Here is an 18,178-nt window from a genome sequence, read left to right as displayed (position 1 = left end):
GCCGAAACCAGAACCTGATCCTAAGCTCCAGTTACCACCTGGGAAATTGCTTGATAGTTTGTTGGCTAGGTGTAAGCTGTACAACCATAGACCACATTTTCAAACTGTGGCGGAAAGACGCGGAGAAATAGTTCCTAAGCCACCCGTTCGTGTGTCAAGAATACAATCACTGGAAGAGAAAAACGAGTTGGAGTCTAAGCGGAAGCGGACTCACCAAAGACTATTGGCTGAGGCCAAGGCTGCGCAAAACCTAAGTAACGACAAAAATTTGCTTAAGACTAAAGCTCCTTTTCTTTCACAGGTACCTGTCGACCGTCCGGTGGTACCGGCCAAACTAGCGGCTAAGCGTAAGAGGACAGAGGATGGCCCGGCAACTCTCCCTGTCGAGAAACGATCCAAGGATAGAAATTCCAAAGACTTGATGCGCCAGTTACCATCCGAAGAAAGGCCAAATGATTTGAAGACCAAGCGCAAACGGGAAGAAGATGTTCCAGGTACTCTTCCTGGTGGGAAACGTTTAAGGATATGAATTTCCCCTTTGATTACCCTAAATTAGTAGAAGCGTGCATTCCCAAAATTGTGTGCATGTCTGTATGAATGTGTATGTGCAAATGTGTGTACCTTTGGTATGAATGAGCTAGTCAAAATTCTTATTGTGAATGACGTGTGTGTGTGTGTGTATGAATGTTGTTTGTGTGTATCACACTTTGGCTGTAGTCTGAAAATGCACTGCGTTAAACCACCTACCAAAATTGTCTTATCTTTTCATACAGTTCTGTAGAGGTAATGGTGGTAAACCATTGGTTATGTGTATGCAGGGTCCATTGTTAACAAACAAAAGCAATTTTCAGTAATGATACAGGTAACCTAAAAAAATTACTACTCTTTGATTACTGGCATCGTCAGGATAACAATTCTCCGTAAAAGTATGCATGACCGGACTCATTGCTCCGGAACCAACAGTTGGAGGTGGAGTATAGTTGCAACTAAAGGTTCCGCTGTTAATAAGAAAAGCAATATTCATTATTTATTCACATATGTTATGAAAAAATTACCAAACCTTGTTTGCTGGCAGTGGTCGGGACAGAACATTTTTATACTTACGTTGCAATATCTCTTATCAATCTTATCAAGCGACCAGGAATAAAACAATTTTTTGCGGAGGTTTGACAGTCGTCATTTTTAAGCACTATATTGTTCTGTTTCTAAGACGAGAGGTTCAATTTCAAATTTTAAAACTCTTTCCTATATGTCTCCCCAACTGCTGGAATTTTTAAAGGGGCAGTGCCTTATCGCACTATCAAAAAGTCCAAACCCGGGGAATTATCGCTAAGCCATCGCTACGGCAACAAGATAACAATGTCAGCATTATTTTTATGATTTTTCTGTTAGTATATTATCGTATATGTTTGCTTAGTTTGTTCGGAATGTGGACGAAGTGGTAAAATCTTGACCTCTCGAAGGTGATAAGCTTTTTAGCTTTTCATCCTCAGCAGGTGGCATTCAGTTAGAAACCTTAGCTCATATCTCATTCCGTACTTGAATTCGCTCATTCCTAATTTGGCACCTGCGTGGCTTACGTACGTCGTTACCACTTAACGCTTTTCAGTTTCTATCGAGGCAGGTCCCATTCGAACACGATTTATTAGCTTTCGGCAACGTTAACGTTCAAGCAATTTAAAACTACTCTATTAAACGCATTTAAAATGCCGGAATCATCATTTGGTGCTGATGTGGGTAAACAACCTGGCCTGGAAATTTGGCGGATTGAGGTAAGAATAGCAAAACAATCCTTGACTTCAAAGAAATTTTTACATTAAACAAATAACAAAACAGGGACATCGATTGTTGACATGGAAATTCGTAAAATTTGCGGTGCTTGCATATCACGCCTTTGCATTATCAGATCCAGGTTTCCAAAATTCTTTTGAAAAATGTACGTGCCTATCTTTGTGTGCCGGTTGCGAGAAAATGTACCAATGGAAAAATGTTCATTGTCATTTAAACGATTCTCCTGCTAAATTATCGGAATGCTACTGCTATTATTTTCAAACTTTATCCTATAATATTCGCACAAACTTGATTTTATGAATTCAAAAATAATCCGCAGCGATTCTGTTTCCATAGGAAACAAGGGCTGTTGAGCACACAGGTGTAAAGGTTACGGTACATTGAGCGCAAGTCTGGCACACCTTGAGGCAGTGGTAGAATTGTTTAACCCTCGCACGCTTTGCGAATAGGGCTTCATGCACAACTGATGCATGTTTTTCGAAACAAGGACGCAATGCCGTTGTCGTCAAGCTGTTACATTCACTAACGATTATACGGCTGTTTTAGAAACTGGCAACTGGGAGTACCAAACGATAACTTGGTTAACATTAAGCAAAACCCCACCTCGCAGGAGGTTATTTTTTTCCGATGACACTACTATCGAACGAACGGTTTCTTCCTGTACATGGTCGCAGGTAAGTAGCTGTAAGTTCTTTGTCACGTAGTCCCTGGCAGGAGAAGGAACATCAATTGGTAAAGAATCACCACACGATGCATCCGATTTCTTCATTCCCAACTGAATGTTTTAGAGCACGGTATCAGGATGATGCAAGTTTTGGCCGTGAAGCATAAACGCCATTGATATTTCTGCATCGTCTGAATAATTTTCAGACAGTTGTTGACTCATGCTGGAAGTACCCGACCAGATAAACTGGAGCAAATAAACTACTTTTGAAGCATTTCAGCGAAATTACGTTGCTAAAAAACACATTACATCGATGAAGTCACAAAAAATCAGCCAAGGCGATGTATACATTTTCCCTCTCGGAAAATGTCGATCATAAACCACAAAGGTGATTTTAAAAAAGTTGAAGTATTGCACCAACCGCATTTTTCTTATTATTCTAACCAACTAACTTATAGTAGCTCAAAAAAAGATTCTTCTAAGGCAAAACTGTTCCCAAGTCAATTCTACATTACCAAATTCGTTGGCAATACTTAAGCGCTCGACTTGGCCGACGTATCTAAAAAGCGTAGTCACGTTCCTTTCGAAATGGAAATACTTATTAGATCAATGTTATATACATTTGGTGATCAACGTGACAAGTATATGTTGAAATTTCTTATTTCGATCCACATGTCTTTACAGAATTTCGCACCAGTTCCATACGACAAAAAGTCGTATGGGAAATTCTACAGTGGAGATTCTTACATTGTTCTGAGTGTGAGTATTTTTGGAAGCACACCGTTTGCAGGGAAATAATATTAATGTTTATTATTTTTATAGACCCGCCTGTCCGGTAACAAACTGAAACGTGACATTCACTTTTGGCTCGGGAAAGACACTTCTCAGGTTTGTTTTCGAAAATCCATGGAATCTGCCACTGGTTCCCTTTGATAGAAAGATAATCGGTTTCATTTATAACAACAAACCTCTTTCAGCGTTAGCAATATCATCTCGATCTGTCACTGTCTGATCGTTTCAACTGAAGCGTTAAAATGTGATTGAATATAGGATGAAATGGGTGCAGCGGCAATCTTCGCTGTTGAGTTAGACGACCATCTTGGTGGAGTTCCTGTTCAATATCGCGAAGTTCAAGAATATGAATCGTCGATGTTTCTGGCAAATTTCCCTGGAGGTAACTGACTGCTGATCTTTTTCCTTTTAAAGTACTGTAAAATGTAATAATTCGCTAAAATATCACGATGAAGGTGTACGATACCTTGACGGCGGAGTTACCAGCGGTTTTAAGCACGTTGATCCCGATCAAGTGGAGAAGAAACTTTTGCACGTTAAAGGCAAGCGAAACGTTCGCATCCGGCAGGTAAATTTTGCACTGACAGTATCAGTTGAATATTCAAACAGGAAATGAATCGAAATTCCTGCAGGTTCCCCTTGATGTGTCCTCCATGAACAAAGGCGACTGCTTCGTTTTGGACGCTGGAAAGGTCGTTTACGTGTATATGGGCAATGGCAGCAAAAAGATAGAACGCTTGAAAGCTGTTCAAGCTGCCAATCAAGTCCGTGACCAGGACCATGCTGGCAAAGCCAGGATTGTTATTCTCGGTCCGTTGCCTTTGTGTACAGACTCAAAATCACAATTTTTAATAACCATAATTGTCTAATGCAGATGAATTCAGTGGCGCGGGTGATATTTCCACGTTTTTCAAAGAGTTAGGTAGTGGTTCGCCGATGGATGTTCCGGAAGGGTCTAACGAGGACGATGATATCTTATTTGAACAGCAACAACAGGCAGGCATTCAATTAGTATTTATACACAAGGCAAATCCCTTGTAATCCTTGTTTAATATTCTAGTCGTCGGCGATATTGTTCCGCGTGAGCGATGCTAGCGGTCAACTAGTGATTGAAGAAATTAAGCAAAAAACATTGCAGCAATCTATGTTGAAAAGAGAGGTTAGCTATCAATCACTTTTCTCATATTATTTGTTGAATATAATTTTTTGCCTTGTCTACTTACACTTTCACTTTACATGAAATTTGCTTCTCACACAAAACGCATTAACCGTTTGATTTTTTTGGTTACGCTTTTTGCTTTCATTAACACGCCAACAATTTAGTGTTTGATTCCGGAAGAACGATGAAAGCAAAAATTCGGTAAAGTTCTGCTTTACGCAAAATTGCATCCACATTTTCGCACTGTAACTCCTAAATGATAAAGAAGAATTGTTTTATCGAGAAAATTTTTTCTTCTCTAATAGGATTGCTTTATTCTCGATACTGGAGGATCGGGACTCTTTGTTTGGATCGGCCGAGGGTGTACTAAAGCTGAGAAACTTGAAGCGATGAACGTGGCTCAAAGGTTCTTGACCGAAAAGGGTTATCCAATTTGGACTAAGGTGAAAAATCTGCCAATTAGAAATCAAAGAATTTATTTGAAACAAAGTGACTTCAGGTTAACCGCGTCGTGGACGGCGGAGAACCCACGATCTTTAAGCAATACTTTGCCAGCTGGAGAGAAGAAAATACAACATCCCAATTCCCTGTCCCTGTACCCACTAAAAATGATCGCATCGCAGGTAAGACAATTAGTTTCTAGGATTTTACAAATTTATAAAAGAATTACCTATTTGTTTTCCTGCTTTAGAGTTCACCGTTAGCTCCCTGCATAGAGACAAACTTCGCCTGTTACTTAAACAGGGCGGAGCAGCTCCAGGATTTTCACCCGATGATGGTTCAGGACAAAAGGAAATTTATCGCGTCGAGAATTTCGAACTGGTACCAGTTGATCCCTCTGCTCACGGAATGTTCTTTGGAGGTGACTCCTATGTTATCAAATACACTTCCAATATTGGTGCAAAAATTCGCTACATCATCTACTTCTGGCAGGTAAATATTATAAAGGGACAGCAAAATAAACAAAACAGTCAAATGCCCATTTTCTACTGAATTCAGGGTAATGACAGCAGCCTAGACGAAAAGGCTGCATCTGCAATTCATGCTATGAGATTAGATAACGAACTGGCCGGCAAGGCAGTACAGGTTCGCCTCACTCAAGGCAACGAGCCCCGTCATTTCATTAAAATGTTTAAAGGTAAGATGATCATCTTCACCGGTGGCCAAGCCAGTGCATTCCGCAACGTTCACGATTACGACAGTTACGACGTGGATGGAACCCGTCTGTTCCACGTAAGTTTCACCGGTCATATCGCCCATATCGAATTATTCTATCCGCGTCTCTTAATAAATAGGTTCGGGGTTATGGAGCTGATGATATGCGCGCTGTACAGGTAGCCGAGACCGCTTCTTCACTCAATTCGGATGACGTATTTGTTCTGGAAACCCCATCAAAAACTTACCTATGGAATGGCGTTGTACGCTTGTCTCGTTTCATTACATCTGCAATAGTTTTGGCATTTATTTCCATCTGATTCACAGGCATCGTCTGATGATGAAAAGAGCCTTGGAGTAGAGGTTGCTAATCTTGTGTCCCCTGGTCGTGAATTGGTACCCGTCAATGAAGGCGAAGAGTCGCAAGAGTTTTGGGATGCATTGGGTGGTAAAGGTCCATACACCACTGTTCAGCCTGACCCACCGCCAGTGTTGAAGGCCCGTCTCTTCCACTGCATCTTGAACATAGCCGGACGTCTAAGAGTGGAAGAAGTCAGACCCTTCAAGCAAGAAGTATCAAAAGAGACATTAGCTTTCATTTTAAAACTCACTTGATAAATCCATGTAAATTTTAATTTCACAACAGGATTTGGTTGATGATGATGTGATGGTACTGGACTCAGGTCATGAAATCTACGTTTGGATTGGGCTGCATTCTACAGATGAAGAGCGGGCAGCTGGTTTCAAGTTGGCCCAAGTAGACCTCTACATGTCACTATTATTCCACCATTTGCTGTAATTCATTTTCTGGTGTATAGGAATATTTGAAGACCGAGCCATCTCAGCGTAGTGTTGACTCAACACTCATATTCATCATTCATCAAAGTCAGGAGCCAGAAAGCTTTACCGATGTTTTCCCCACCTGGAATAGAAACATGTGGAAGGTACAATAACAAGAAAAGCAAATTCCACTAAAACTTTTTGCCAATAAATACCTTGCCGACAGCAGTTTACAGCTCTCTCTTCACGTTAATCTATGACACTTTGTAAATCTTATAGTTCACATATACAGCAACCACTTTCAATTTAGTTTCATTTCCCTAAAATAATGTGTGTGCCAATGGAAGCTACATGACACCACCAACAAACACTATGTGGATCTTTTGGGTTCCTATAGTGGTGGGTGTAACAGTTTGTGGTTTTCTCTAAGCTGAGCCTCACTTTTTGGTATAAGTTCTATCCAACTTCGTTCATATTATTTTTTGCTTCATTTCCAAAGTTTGCTGGTTTTCATTTACATCTCTTTCCGAAAAAAAACCGGCGCCTGCTAATTACAATTTGGTCGATCGTTCATCGAAGAACAGGGTATTGGGTCCGGGGAGAAAGCTTCTTTCTTGATCATCTATTGATGCACACCAAAAAGTCTATTGCTCATTGTCCATTCTTTCCCCCTCATTTTACTGACAGATACACATGTTGGCTACTGTCTATCTGTTTAGCTTCTATAATTGGTAGATGGTATTGCTAGACGTTTTCACTTTTCCGGCTCATCACATCCATTTCTCTAGTTCCGTCGGGCCATACGCGGAAACGTTAAGGATAGCGTAGAATCATGAGATAATGTGGTTTTTCTTTTTCAATGAATCGGGAGCAGGCATGCGGCCTGGGTGATCCCTGTTGCGTTCAAAGGTTTTTCGAGATCAGAATAACGGAGGCCGGAAATACACAAAAAGAAGGCAAAATGTCTATCTACTAATTTTATTTCTCTTGTACAGTATCTAGTCATCCATTCTCGAAGGCAGCAACGAACAGTCAGGTGCGAAAGAAAAGAAAAAAACTCGCATACAGAGAGCCCTGCGGGGGAGAGCGATGTTGGCTGTGATTTCACATTGAATGATTCAACTCGAAAGATTCCTTTTGCAGAGATAAGACCGTTTAGTACCAGAATCTCGTGAATAAGAACCCTGTGATTATTACACTCATTTTCTACCAAACTCTATCATTCTCTATTACTATCAATTTCATTCTTCCAATTTTTATCATTTTTCTACAAAAAAAAGGAATGAAAAAGAGAAAAAGGGATGAATTGTGATGAAACCATTGCTGGCCGTTTAAAAGAAGCTGCGACAACGAAAATGCATAATGTAACAAGGATATGATTGTATCGGTTAATGGGACTCGAACATGGGTAACGACGACCGGAAATCATAACCTAGCGGGTGTCCTTATCACTTTCTGTTGTTTACCATTTTTTTTTCTCCAAGGCTCAAACTTGACGGATTTCCTGGATCTCCTACTCCAATCAGTATTATTCGTCGGAAATCAAAAACCGGTTTGAAAACAGTGAAATTTTCAACTGTGCATTGCATTTTTCACGTTTAAACAAAATCTTTAAAAGTTTACGATATGGGATAAATCCAGGAACAGCACTACGATAAGAAAGTTAGTTTTTAAATTTTTACATTATCTTTACGCATCAAAAACTTTTGACTTTAATCCAGGGCAGAAGTAAATTTTTGGTTGAACTCGCAAATGCCCAAACCGGAACGTTGATTTCAGCAATGACTTTGACCGAAGGAATTGCGTTCTTTTTAAACGTGCTTCTTAAAAAGTTTGATAGAGCTTTTCTTGGCGGGCGTGTCGCCATCTAGAACTGGTTTTGCGACAAATTCGACTATGCATTCCAGTGCATGTTCATTACAAGGTGAGTAATCCTGTTCTAGGATAATCAGACGATTCTTCGACGGCCAGGCTCGTAGAAAGTATTTTGGAACATAGAGAGTTACTTGTGGGCCTTGCACCGGCCAGTAACGACCAAGATTAACGCCGTTCAAGAATACGACGCCCTATTGGTTTTTAAGAATTAAAGAAGAAGTTTTATTAAACCTAAAAGCCTATTTCAACCAACCTTATGCCATCCTGATAAACTAAGATAAGTATCGGCCATCTCGGATTCATTGCGTCGGATAGCAAACGATCCCCTGAACAAAGACAAAGTTCCTTTGGCTGGGAAAGCCTTTTTTTTTTCAAGCTTGTTCAGCCAATCCAATCTGGCCGTCTCGTTAAAAGGCAAAGGGTGATGAGTCCAGTCCACCAGGACTTGACCATTAATTGTCACTTGGCTTGTTAGTCCCTTTTTCAAAATGACCAATGTTTATATAAGAATGTGTCATTTAATCACGGAACAAAAACGAAGACACTAACCTTGAAGTCTTTTATACCGGAACCGTAGGCGATTCTTCCTTGATTTTCTACCAAAATGCAGAGTTTCTGGCTGTCAGCGGCTTGGACTGGAATTGAAAAGAGTGATCCGCTTCGAGATAACAATGCGACAAATTCCTATATCCTGAACGTTAGCTAACAAAAAATATGAAAATAAACATTTCTTTTTGTCTTTACCATGTCAATATAGATATAAGCCCGATCGGCTAAGCCCTTCATTTCCAAAAGAGCTGGATCAGGAAAATGGCCGTGCAACTTTGTGCAGTATAAGACGTAGCCGTTAGCTTGCCCTAAAGCTTCAAACGTCAACGGATGAACAGAACGCACAAAAGGACCAGCGATTGGAGTGGACAACACATCCCACAGATTTGCTACGTAATGCAAATGGACAAATCCATAGGCTGCCTTAGCATTCGGAACAGGAGACGGAAAATCTGGTAAAGGCAAGTACTGTAATGAACAGGAAACAGTTAGTGTTAATCACTTTTCGCATGGATAGTTTTCAAATTTACCTTGGATATTACATCCCTTATGCTAAAATATTTTTCAGTTGGATCTCCAGCTTCGCTTAATGGCGCATCATAGTCGTACGACGTAATGCAAGGTGTGTAGGTATTGGAAGGTAATGCACCTTTAGTAAAGGCACGTAAAGATTCTGAAATTTATGAAAGCACATAATTTTTTTCCGCACCTGAGGTAAATCCGAACGAGGTTCCTCCGTGAAACATGTACATTGAAACTGATGCATTCAGCGCAAGCATATCGTCCAGCGTTTTAGCCACATCTTGTTTGTCAACCTTCGAATGTGGTTCTCCCCACAAATCTAACCATCCAGGGTAGAACTCAGAATTCACTCTTGGGCCGCCAAGCTCAAAATGACGTTGCGGCTTAAAAGCTTCCTGTGCATTTGCACCTTTGAATAATTATAAAGAAATAAATAGCGTCGGCAATGAAAAACTAATCTGTACGTCAAAACATACCAGCGCCAAAATCTACAGTTGCATAAACTCCGGGTATTTTTCCACACTGGAGATAACCATCGCCATCGCCATCAGTAGAGAAGAGCACAACATTATTGCCGAGATGTTTTCGAATTAGATCTCTCAGCCAATTTGTGTAGTCTCTGTCGCATGCCGAATAGCTACCTGAAAAACTATGTGACGTAGTTCTGGAAACGTAAATAAAAGACACGCACCTACCATATTCGTTTTCTACTTGAACAGTGATAATTGGACCTCCATTGTTATAGAGGTAAGGTTTGATTCTAGGAAGTAGCACAGAAAACCATTTCTCAACGCGGGACACGTAACCTGTTTTTAATTAAAAATAAGAATAAATGTTCATGCTGTGTTCTATCAAGAAACAACTTATTAGTATTAGTTGGCAAAGTATTAATTAATTGCATCGAGCGTTCTATTATCTTTGCTGTATGCATTCGCAGATTTTTCAAATTGCCCAACCTACCATGACGTAAGGATCCCTGGAAATTACGTTTAATGCAATGGTATAGAACTGGTGTCCCATACCATTTTCAATAGAAACCAGTTCACAGTTAGCTAGTGGCCTACAACCTGATCAAATTAAAGTATTATAAATGTGGCTTTCATTAATGTTTCTACAAGAACCGCCGGTTCTGTCTACCTTAGGTGATATTGGTACTCTACGTTAAAAATTTCGTGGATTCTTCACTTCTTTCATTAACAGACTAACAGATCGCAGGTTTGTTGCCATACTCTAAACTCAATTTCTATTTTTTTTTTTCAATAACTGAAGCAACTGGTATAGATTAAAGAAGGAATAGAGAAGCAACCAGAAGTAAAGGGGGAGGGTAGTATGCTTAAATTATGTAACAATACCTACAGTCAAATTTCACTGTACAAAGTTACCTGAATTTCTTTCTAGGCTGACAATTCACTATATCTGATGAAACTTTATTGCTACTTTACTTTTAAAAAAAAAAATTTCTTACTTTTATCCATTGTGCGCAACTTGATGGAAGGATCAACTGTCATGAGCCAGAATGGTAAACCCCCCTGGTAAAAACAAATAATGTGTTCTGTAAATAATAAAGAGCATTCTACAAATTTATAACCATAAATTCATGTTACCATATCTCTTTCAGCATCAATGAATGGGCCTGGCCTCAGGATTACACTAAGGTTGAAATTCTGAGCCAAACGGAAATAGGATTCAATATCTAAATTCCCCTCAAACACATATGACCCTGGTTGTGGTTCATGTGACACCCATTCCACATACCTAAACAGGAAACAAGTAGGCAAATAGTAATAAACAGAGTTCATATTGTTGACAAACTAGAAACATTAATGCTATTAAGCCATACGTTTCCAATGCATTCAATCCAGCAGCCCTCATTTTTTTCATCCGATCAGGCCAATAATGGACTGGAACACGAAAATAGTGCATGGCTCCAGAAACATATCGAAAGGGTTTTCCATCTTTGACGAACTGATTATTTGCGTAATCAATTGAGAAACTGTGGCTTTCCGTCTAAAAACATGGGGAAGTCTCGGTTAACGATAACAAAATAAGGATTTCAAATAAACTTACAAGACTGTTTCCATTATTAGAGGCGTGTGTTAGGCCGCAAATTATGCATACAAATACAATCTTTACAATCATTTTGTAAAGCAGTTCAAAAGTACTGCACATCATCTTGGTTTTCCTATGTTGTAATGTTCGCCGCCCACTTACATGTGCAGGTTGAATGTAAATAAATACAAGGGCGCAGTTGCCAAATGCTGTTGAAATAGACAATAATAGCACAAACAATCAGCAATTTGCAATTGCCTAGTATAACGTGATTTTGTAATTTTTTGTTTTTCCTTTTTATTTCTTTGCAAAGCTTTGTTTAAAACGATGCTTTCACAGTACTTTGCTTTTCTTCTCCCATAGGCCTCCCAACTCCTATCTGTGCGGCCATCATTCTCTCTATGACGATCAATGGGGCGGCGGCTAGGGTTTGGGTTTCCCAGAAGTTGCTGCCTATAAAACCAGACGCAGCTGCTTTCCTGTTAGTCAGTTTCTACCGAGGCAGGTCGCATTCGAACACGATTTATTGGCTTTCGGCAACGTTAACGTTCAAGTAACTTAAAACTACTCTATTAAACGCATTTAAAATGCCGGAATCACCATTTGGAGCTGATGTGGGTAAACAACCTGGCCTGGAAATTTGGCGAATCGAGGTAAGGATTAGCAAAACAATCCATGACTCAAAGAAATTTTCACATCAAACCTAGAAATAATAAACAGGGGCATCGATTGTGATGTGAAACTTGCGGTGCTTTCATATCACGTTTTTCATTATCAGAATCGGATTTCTAATTGCCGCGTAGACAAACACAATCATTAAATAAGGAAAATTCATTATTTTGGAGAAACGTTCATACTGGCATGAAATTGACAAAGTTTCAAAAGTAAAAGTGTTGTGAAACGTTACACGAAACACGGAACTAAATATCTAAATTTAGAACTTTAGTTCCCCTCAGTAGCTGCTCTTTCTAGCAATAACATTGTACAAACTCCCGGAAATGCCAAAAAGAAGAGAATATGTTTTGAAAAATGTTATACGTGTCTGTCTTTGCCTGTCCCGGTTGCCAGAAAATGCACCATTGAAAAAATGTTGATGGCCATTTACTGGTGTTGATTCCCCTGCTAAAATATCGGAATGCTACTGTTAATATTTTCTAATGTTATCCTACCATATTGGCATTTGATTTTATGAATTCAAGAATGACCCGCAGCGATTCCGTTTCCATAGGGAAACATGGGCTGTTGAGCACACAGGTGTACAGGTTACGGTACAATGAGCGCAAGTCTGGCACACCTTGAGGCAGTGGTAGATGGCCATGGCAGAATTGTTTAACACCCACACGATTTGCGAATAGGACTTCATGCACCACTGACGCATGTTTTTCAAAACAAGGGCACAATGGCGTTGTCATCCAGCTGATACATTCGCTGACGATTCCATGACTGTTTTAGAAACTGGCAACTGGGAGGACCAAACGATAACGTGGTTAACATTACGCAAAATCCCATCTCGTAGGAAGTTATTCTTTTTCCCATGGCACCTCTATGGCCAAACGGTTCTTTCCTGTACATGCCCGCAGGTGATTAACTCCGAGTACTTCGTCACGTAGCCCCGGGCATGGGGAAGGATGATCAATTGGTATAGTCACCACACGTTGCATCCGGTTTCTTCATCCCCAACTGTATGCTTTAGTGGACAGTATCGGGATGATGCAAGTTTTGGCCGTGAAGCATAAACGTCATTGATATTTCGGCATCGTCAGAATAATTTCCAGGGAGTGTTTGATTCATGCCGGAAGCACCCGACCAGATAAAGTGGAGCAAATAAACTATTCTTGAAGCATTTTGGAGAAACCCCGTTACCAAAAAAAAAAAAAAAAAAAAAAAAAAAAGAAAACTACAATAGAACTAAAAATACGGTCATGACGAAATTACGGTTTACATCGACGGAATCACAATAAAAAACAAACGCGACAGTATACATTACCCCAGGAGGAAAATGTCGATCATAAACCGCATTGGCGATAAAAAAAAGTTAGATATTGAACCAGTTAGGTTTTCTTAGAATTCTAACCAACTAATCTAATTATAGTAGCTCAAAAAGAGATTCTTCTAATGGCAAAAATTGTTCCCAAGTCAATTTTACGACAATATATATATCAAATTCATTTACAATATTAAAGAATTCGACTCGGCTGAGGTATCTTAAAAGCGTAGTCACGTTCCTTTCAAAATGGAAAATATTTATTCGAAAAATGTTAATATAGCTTTGGTGACCAATGTGACGCATATGTGTCGCAATTTCTAATTTCGATCCACATATCATTACAGAATTTCGCACCAGTTCTATACGACAAAAAATCGTACGGGAAATTCTACAGTGGAGATTCTTACATTGTTCTGAACGTGAGTATTTTTGGAAGCACAGCGTCTGCAAGGAAATAATATTAATGATAATTAACTTTTACAGACCCGCCTATCCGGAGACAAATTGAAATGGGACATCCATTTTTGGCTGGGGAAAGACACGTCGCAGGTTTGTTATTGAAAATGCATGGAATTTGCCACTGGTTCCCTTTGACAGAAAGAAAATCGGTATTATTTATAACAATAAAGCTCTTTCAGCGTTAGCAATACCATCTCGATCAGTCACTGTCTGACCGTTTCAACTGAAGCATTAAAATGTGATTGATTATAGGATGAAATGGGAGCAGCGGCAATCTTCGCTGTTGAGTTAGACGACCATCTTGGTGGAGTTCCTGTTCAACATCGGGAAGTTCAAGAATATGAATCGTCGATGTTTCTAGCAAATTTCCCTGGAGGTAACTGACTGCTGATCTTTTTCCTTTTAAAGGGCTGTGAAATGTAATAATTCATTAAAATATCATGATGTGAAGGTGTTCGCTACCTTGATGGCGGAGTTGCCAGCGGGTTCAAGCACGTTGATCCCGATCAGGTAGAGAAAAAATTGTTGCAAGTCAAGGGCAAGCGAAACGTTCGCATCCGACAGGTAAATTTTGCCCTGGCAGTATCCGTTGAATATTCAAACAGGAAATGAATCGAAATTCCTGCAGGTCCCCCTTGATGTGTCTTCAATGAACAAAGGTGACTGCTTCGTTTTGGACGCTGGAAAGGTCATTTACGTGTATATGGGCAATGGCAGCAAAAAGATAGAACGCTTGAAGGCTATTCAAGCTGCCAATCAAGTCCGTGACCAGGACCATGCTGGCAAAGCCAGGATTGTTATTCTCGGTTAGTTGCCTTTGTGTAAAAATTCAAAATCACGACTTTAATAACCATATTTGTGAACCGCAGACGAATTCAGTGGCGGGGGTGATATTACCACGTTTTTCAACGAGCTAGGTAGTGGTTCACCGATGGATGTTCCGGAAGGGTCTACCGAGGACGATGACATCTTATTTGAGAAGCAGCAACAGGCAAGACTTCAATTAGTATTGGTACATCGAGGAAAACCCCTCGTAATCCTTTTTAAATATTCTAGTCGTCGGTGATATTATTCCGCGTGAGCGATGCTAGCGGACAACTAGTGATTGAAGAAATTGGGCAAAAACCATTACAGCAATCTATGTTGAAAAGAGAGGTTAGCTACCTATCAATTTCCCCCTATTATTCGTTGAATATAATTTTTGCAGTTTCTACTTACGCTTTTCATGAGAATTTTTTTTTTTCACACGAAACGCATTAACCATTTGATTTTTTAAATTGGGCTTTTTGCTTTCACTAACACGCCAACAATTAAATGTTTGATTTCGGAAGAACGACGAAAGCGAAAATTCGGTAAGGTTTTGCTTTACGCATAAGTAGCATCCACATTTTCGCACTGTGACACCTAAATGATAAAGAAGAATTATAGGGTTTTATCGAGAAAAATTTTACTTTGCTTACAGGATTGCTTTATCCTCGATACTGCAGGATCGGGACTCTTTGTTTGGATCGGCCGAGGATGTACTAAAGCTGAAAAACTTGAAGCGATGAACGTGGCTCAAAAGTTCTTGACCGAGAAGGGTTATCCAATCTGGACTAAGGTAAACAATCTGTCAATTAGAAATCAAATAAGTTATTTGAAACGAGGTGATTTCAGGTTAACCGCGTCGTGGACGGCGGAGAACCCACGATCTTTAAGCAATACTTTGCCAGCTGGAAAGAAGAAACGACAACATCCCAATTCCATGTCCCTGTACCCACTAAAAATGGTCGCATCGCAGGTAAGACAATAAGTTTAGGATTTTACAAATTTATAAAAAATTACCTATTTTTTTTATCCTGCTTTAGAGTTCAATGTTAGCTCCCTGCATAGAGACAAACTTCGCCTGTTACTTAAACAGGGCGGTGCAGCTCCAGGATTTTCACCCGACGATGGTTCAGGACAAAAGGAAATTTATCGCGTCGAGAATTTTGAATTGGCACCAGTTGATCCCTCAGCTCACGGAATGTTCTTCGGAGGTGACTCCTATGTTATCAAATACACTTACAATGTTGGTGGAAAAAATCGCTACATCATCTACTTCTGGCAGGTAAATAAAGGTAAATAAAGGGACAGCAAAATACACAAAATAATGAAATGCCCATTGTCTACTGAATTCAGGGTAACGACAGCAGCCAAGACGAAAAGGCCGCATCTGCAATCCATGCTATGAGACTAGATAACGAAGTGGCCGGCAAGGCAGTACAGGTTCGCCTCACCCAAGGCAACGAGCCGCGTCACTTTATTAAGATGTTTAAAGGTAAGATGATCATCTTCACCGGTGGCCACGCCAGTGGATTCCGCAACATTCACGATTACGACAGTTACGATGTGGATGGAACCCGTTTGTTCCACGTAAGTTTCACCGGTCATTTCGCCCATATCGAATCACTCTATCCGCGTCTCTTAATAAACAGGTTCGGGGTTATGGAGCTGACGATATGCGCGCTGTACAGGTAGCCGAGACCGCTTCTTCACTCAATTCGGATGACGTATTTGTTCTGGAGACCCCATCAAAAACTTACCTATGGAATGGCGTTGTACGCTTGTCTCGTTTCATTACATCTGCAATAGTTTTGGCATTTATTTCCATCTGATTCGCAGGCCTCTTCGGATGACGAGAAGAGCCTTGGAGTGGAGATCGCTAATCTTGTATCTCCTGGTCGTGATTTGGAACCGATTAAGGAAGGAGAAGAGCCCCAAGGATTTTGGGATGCATTGGGTGGTAAAGGTCCATACACCACTGTTCAGCCTGACCCACCGCCAGTGTTGAAGGCTCGTCTCTTCCACTGCATCTTGAACATAGCCGGACGTCTAAGAGTGGAAGAGATCAAACCCTTCAAGCAAGAAGTATCAAAAGAGACATAATGTTTCACTTTAAACTCACTTGATAAATCCATGTAAATTCTAATTTCATAACAGGATTTGGTTGACGATGATGTGATGGTACTGGACTCTGGTCATGAAATCTATGTATGGATTGGGTTGCATTCTACAGATCAGGAGCGGGCAGCTGGTTTCAAGATGGCCCAGGTAAATCACTCCTACATGTCACTATTATTTCACCATTTGTTGTAATTCATTTTCTGGTGTATAGGAATACTTGAAAACTGAGCCATCTCAGCGTAGTGTTGACTCAACACTCATATTCATGATTCATCAAAGACAGGAGCCCGAGAGCTTCACCGATGTTTTCCCCACCTGGAATAGAAACATGTGGAAGGTATAATAACAAGAAAAGCAAATTCATCTCTAAAACTTTTTGCCAGTAATCTCTTGCCAACAGCAGTTTTCAGCTCTCTCTTCATGTTAATCTATGACACTTTGTATATCTTACAGTTCACACACACAGCAACCACTTTCAATTTAGTTTCATTTTCCTAAAATTGTGTGTGTGCCAATTGAACCTGCATGACACTACCGGTAAACACTGTGCTGATCTTTTGGGCCCTTAGAGTGTTGGATGCAACAGTTTGTAGTTTTCTCTAAAGTGCACCTCACTGTTTGGGTTAAATTCTATCCTATACTGTCAACTTCATTCAGATTGCTTTTTGCTTCTTTACCAAAGCATGCTGGTTTTTCCCTTATCATTTTGTGTTACATCTAATTTATGTATCGTTGTTTCAAGACGACCTAATCCTACATAGTGATTTTGTTTGCAACGTGCGATTTTTTGTTTTCGTTTTGTGTTTTAGGAGCAGAAAACATACGAACAAATCAAAGCAGAAATTATGGCATCCAACGGCGTTGAAGACGACGAGTAGTTTCTGTGAACCAGAAAACTTCGCGGCATTTTGTGCGACATCTTAGCCAATTTTATCATGCTTTCGTCTGCTCTAACAAAATGCCTGCTTGTTACAGAAATTCACTTGCTAATTTGATACGGTTTTTACTGAACGACGCACAACATTTCTGCACTTAAAATCCTCTTGTCTATTCTGTGATATCCTTTCCTGCTCCTTAAGGCACTAACTGAATTTTTAAAAAGTGGTTCTAACGGATGCGCTATAAACTTCAGTCACATTAGAAAGATCAAACCCGATTTTGAAAGTATGAAATGGTGATTGTACGCCATCATATTGCTTTTTTTTGCCTGTCCCAACTTCAAGTATTTTCTCGTTTTTTTCCTGCTTTTGACAACTGTTTACTGTGTTTGCAATCCAACAACTCTAAAGTCGAATACACTTTACGAATATTCCAACCAACAGTGCTTATGTAACTCTGACATGTTTATTACACTGGAGAAAATTTCGTGCAGAGAGGTAGGGCATTTATCAAATTCAGTTGGTCGTTCGATGCTAGCATAACGCGGTAGAGCTAAACCATCGCCAATGAATTAATTGGCATACCACAAGGA

The 18,178-nt window shown here is 40.0% G+C and overlaps 3 protein-coding genes and 1 long non-coding RNA gene across 6 annotated transcripts; 2 read left to right on the top strand and 2 right to left on the bottom strand.

Annotated features, from left to right (window-relative positions):
* Positions 1-1,629: 1,629 nt before the first annotated feature.
* On the top strand, positions 1,630-6,673 carry LOC130695101 (gelsolin, cytoplasmic-like). Its single transcript, XM_057518223.2, has 17 exons — positions 1,630-1,772; positions 3,140-3,214; positions 3,278-3,343; positions 3,506-3,629; positions 3,703-3,815; positions 3,880-4,057; positions 4,122-4,243; positions 4,308-4,406; positions 4,587-4,607; positions 4,712-4,849; positions 4,906-5,029; positions 5,098-5,339; positions 5,406-5,639; positions 5,702-5,824; positions 5,889-6,134; positions 6,208-6,318; positions 6,380-6,673. The coding sequence occupies exons 1-17, from the start codon at positions 1,707-1,709 to the stop codon at positions 6,512-6,514; spliced, it is 2,217 nt and encodes a 738-aa protein (XP_057374206.1). The 5' UTR covers positions 1,630-1,706; the 3' UTR covers positions 6,515-6,673.
* LOC130695136 (uncharacterized) lies at positions 3,058-16,500 on the bottom strand. Of its 3 annotated transcripts, none has more exons than XR_009420831.1 (4): positions 16,347-16,500; positions 14,680-15,391; positions 13,974-14,597; positions 3,058-3,374 (listed from the first exon to the last, which is right to left on the bottom strand). It is a non-coding gene; the product is annotated as an uncharacterized LOC130695136 (long non-coding RNA). The 3 variants fall into 3 exon arrangements; XR_009420830.1 differs by lacking the exon at positions 3,058-3,374 and adding an exon at positions 13,563-13,903; XR_009420829.1 differs by lacking the exon at positions 3,058-3,374 and adding an exon at positions 13,563-13,911 and having other exon boundaries at positions 16,347-16,499.
* On the bottom strand, positions 7,906-11,604 carry LOC130695104 (beta-galactosidase-like). The gene is made up of 12 exons (XM_059494928.1): positions 11,355-11,604; positions 11,128-11,294; positions 10,892-11,042; positions 10,753-10,816; positions 9,983-10,093; positions 9,764-9,928; positions 9,475-9,696; positions 9,296-9,414; positions 8,961-9,233; positions 8,766-8,900; positions 8,470-8,694; positions 7,906-8,407 (listed from the first exon to the last, which is right to left on the bottom strand). Exons 1-12 carry the CDS (start codon positions 11,457-11,459, stop codon positions 8,153-8,155), a joined length of 1,992 nt encoding a protein of 663 aa, XP_059350911.1. The 5' UTR covers positions 11,460-11,604; the 3' UTR covers positions 7,906-8,152.
* LOC130695132 (gelsolin, cytoplasmic-like) lies at positions 11,777-18,022 on the top strand. Its single transcript, XM_057518268.2, has 17 exons — positions 11,777-11,989; positions 13,668-13,742; positions 13,807-13,872; positions 14,035-14,158; positions 14,234-14,346; positions 14,411-14,588; positions 14,652-14,773; positions 14,839-14,937; positions 15,245-15,382; positions 15,439-15,562; positions 15,630-15,871; positions 15,943-16,176; positions 16,239-16,361; positions 16,426-16,671; positions 16,744-16,854; positions 16,919-17,044; positions 17,517-18,022. The coding sequence occupies exons 1-17, from the start codon at positions 11,924-11,926 to the stop codon at positions 17,583-17,585; spliced, it is 2,256 nt and encodes a 751-aa protein (XP_057374251.1). The 5' UTR covers positions 11,777-11,923; the 3' UTR covers positions 17,586-18,022.
* The last annotated feature ends 156 nt before the right edge of the window (positions 18,023-18,178 follow it).

Source organism: Daphnia carinata, chromosome 4 (assembly GCF_022539665.2).
Source record: "Daphnia carinata strain CSIRO-1 chromosome 4, CSIRO_AGI_Dcar_HiC_V3, whole genome shotgun sequence".
NCBI classification, from domain to species: Eukaryota; Metazoa; Arthropoda; class Branchiopoda; order Diplostraca; family Daphniidae; genus Daphnia; species Daphnia carinata.
The sequence above is the reverse complement of the archived record's forward strand: the minus strand, read 5'-3'. Positions and strand labels throughout refer to the sequence as shown.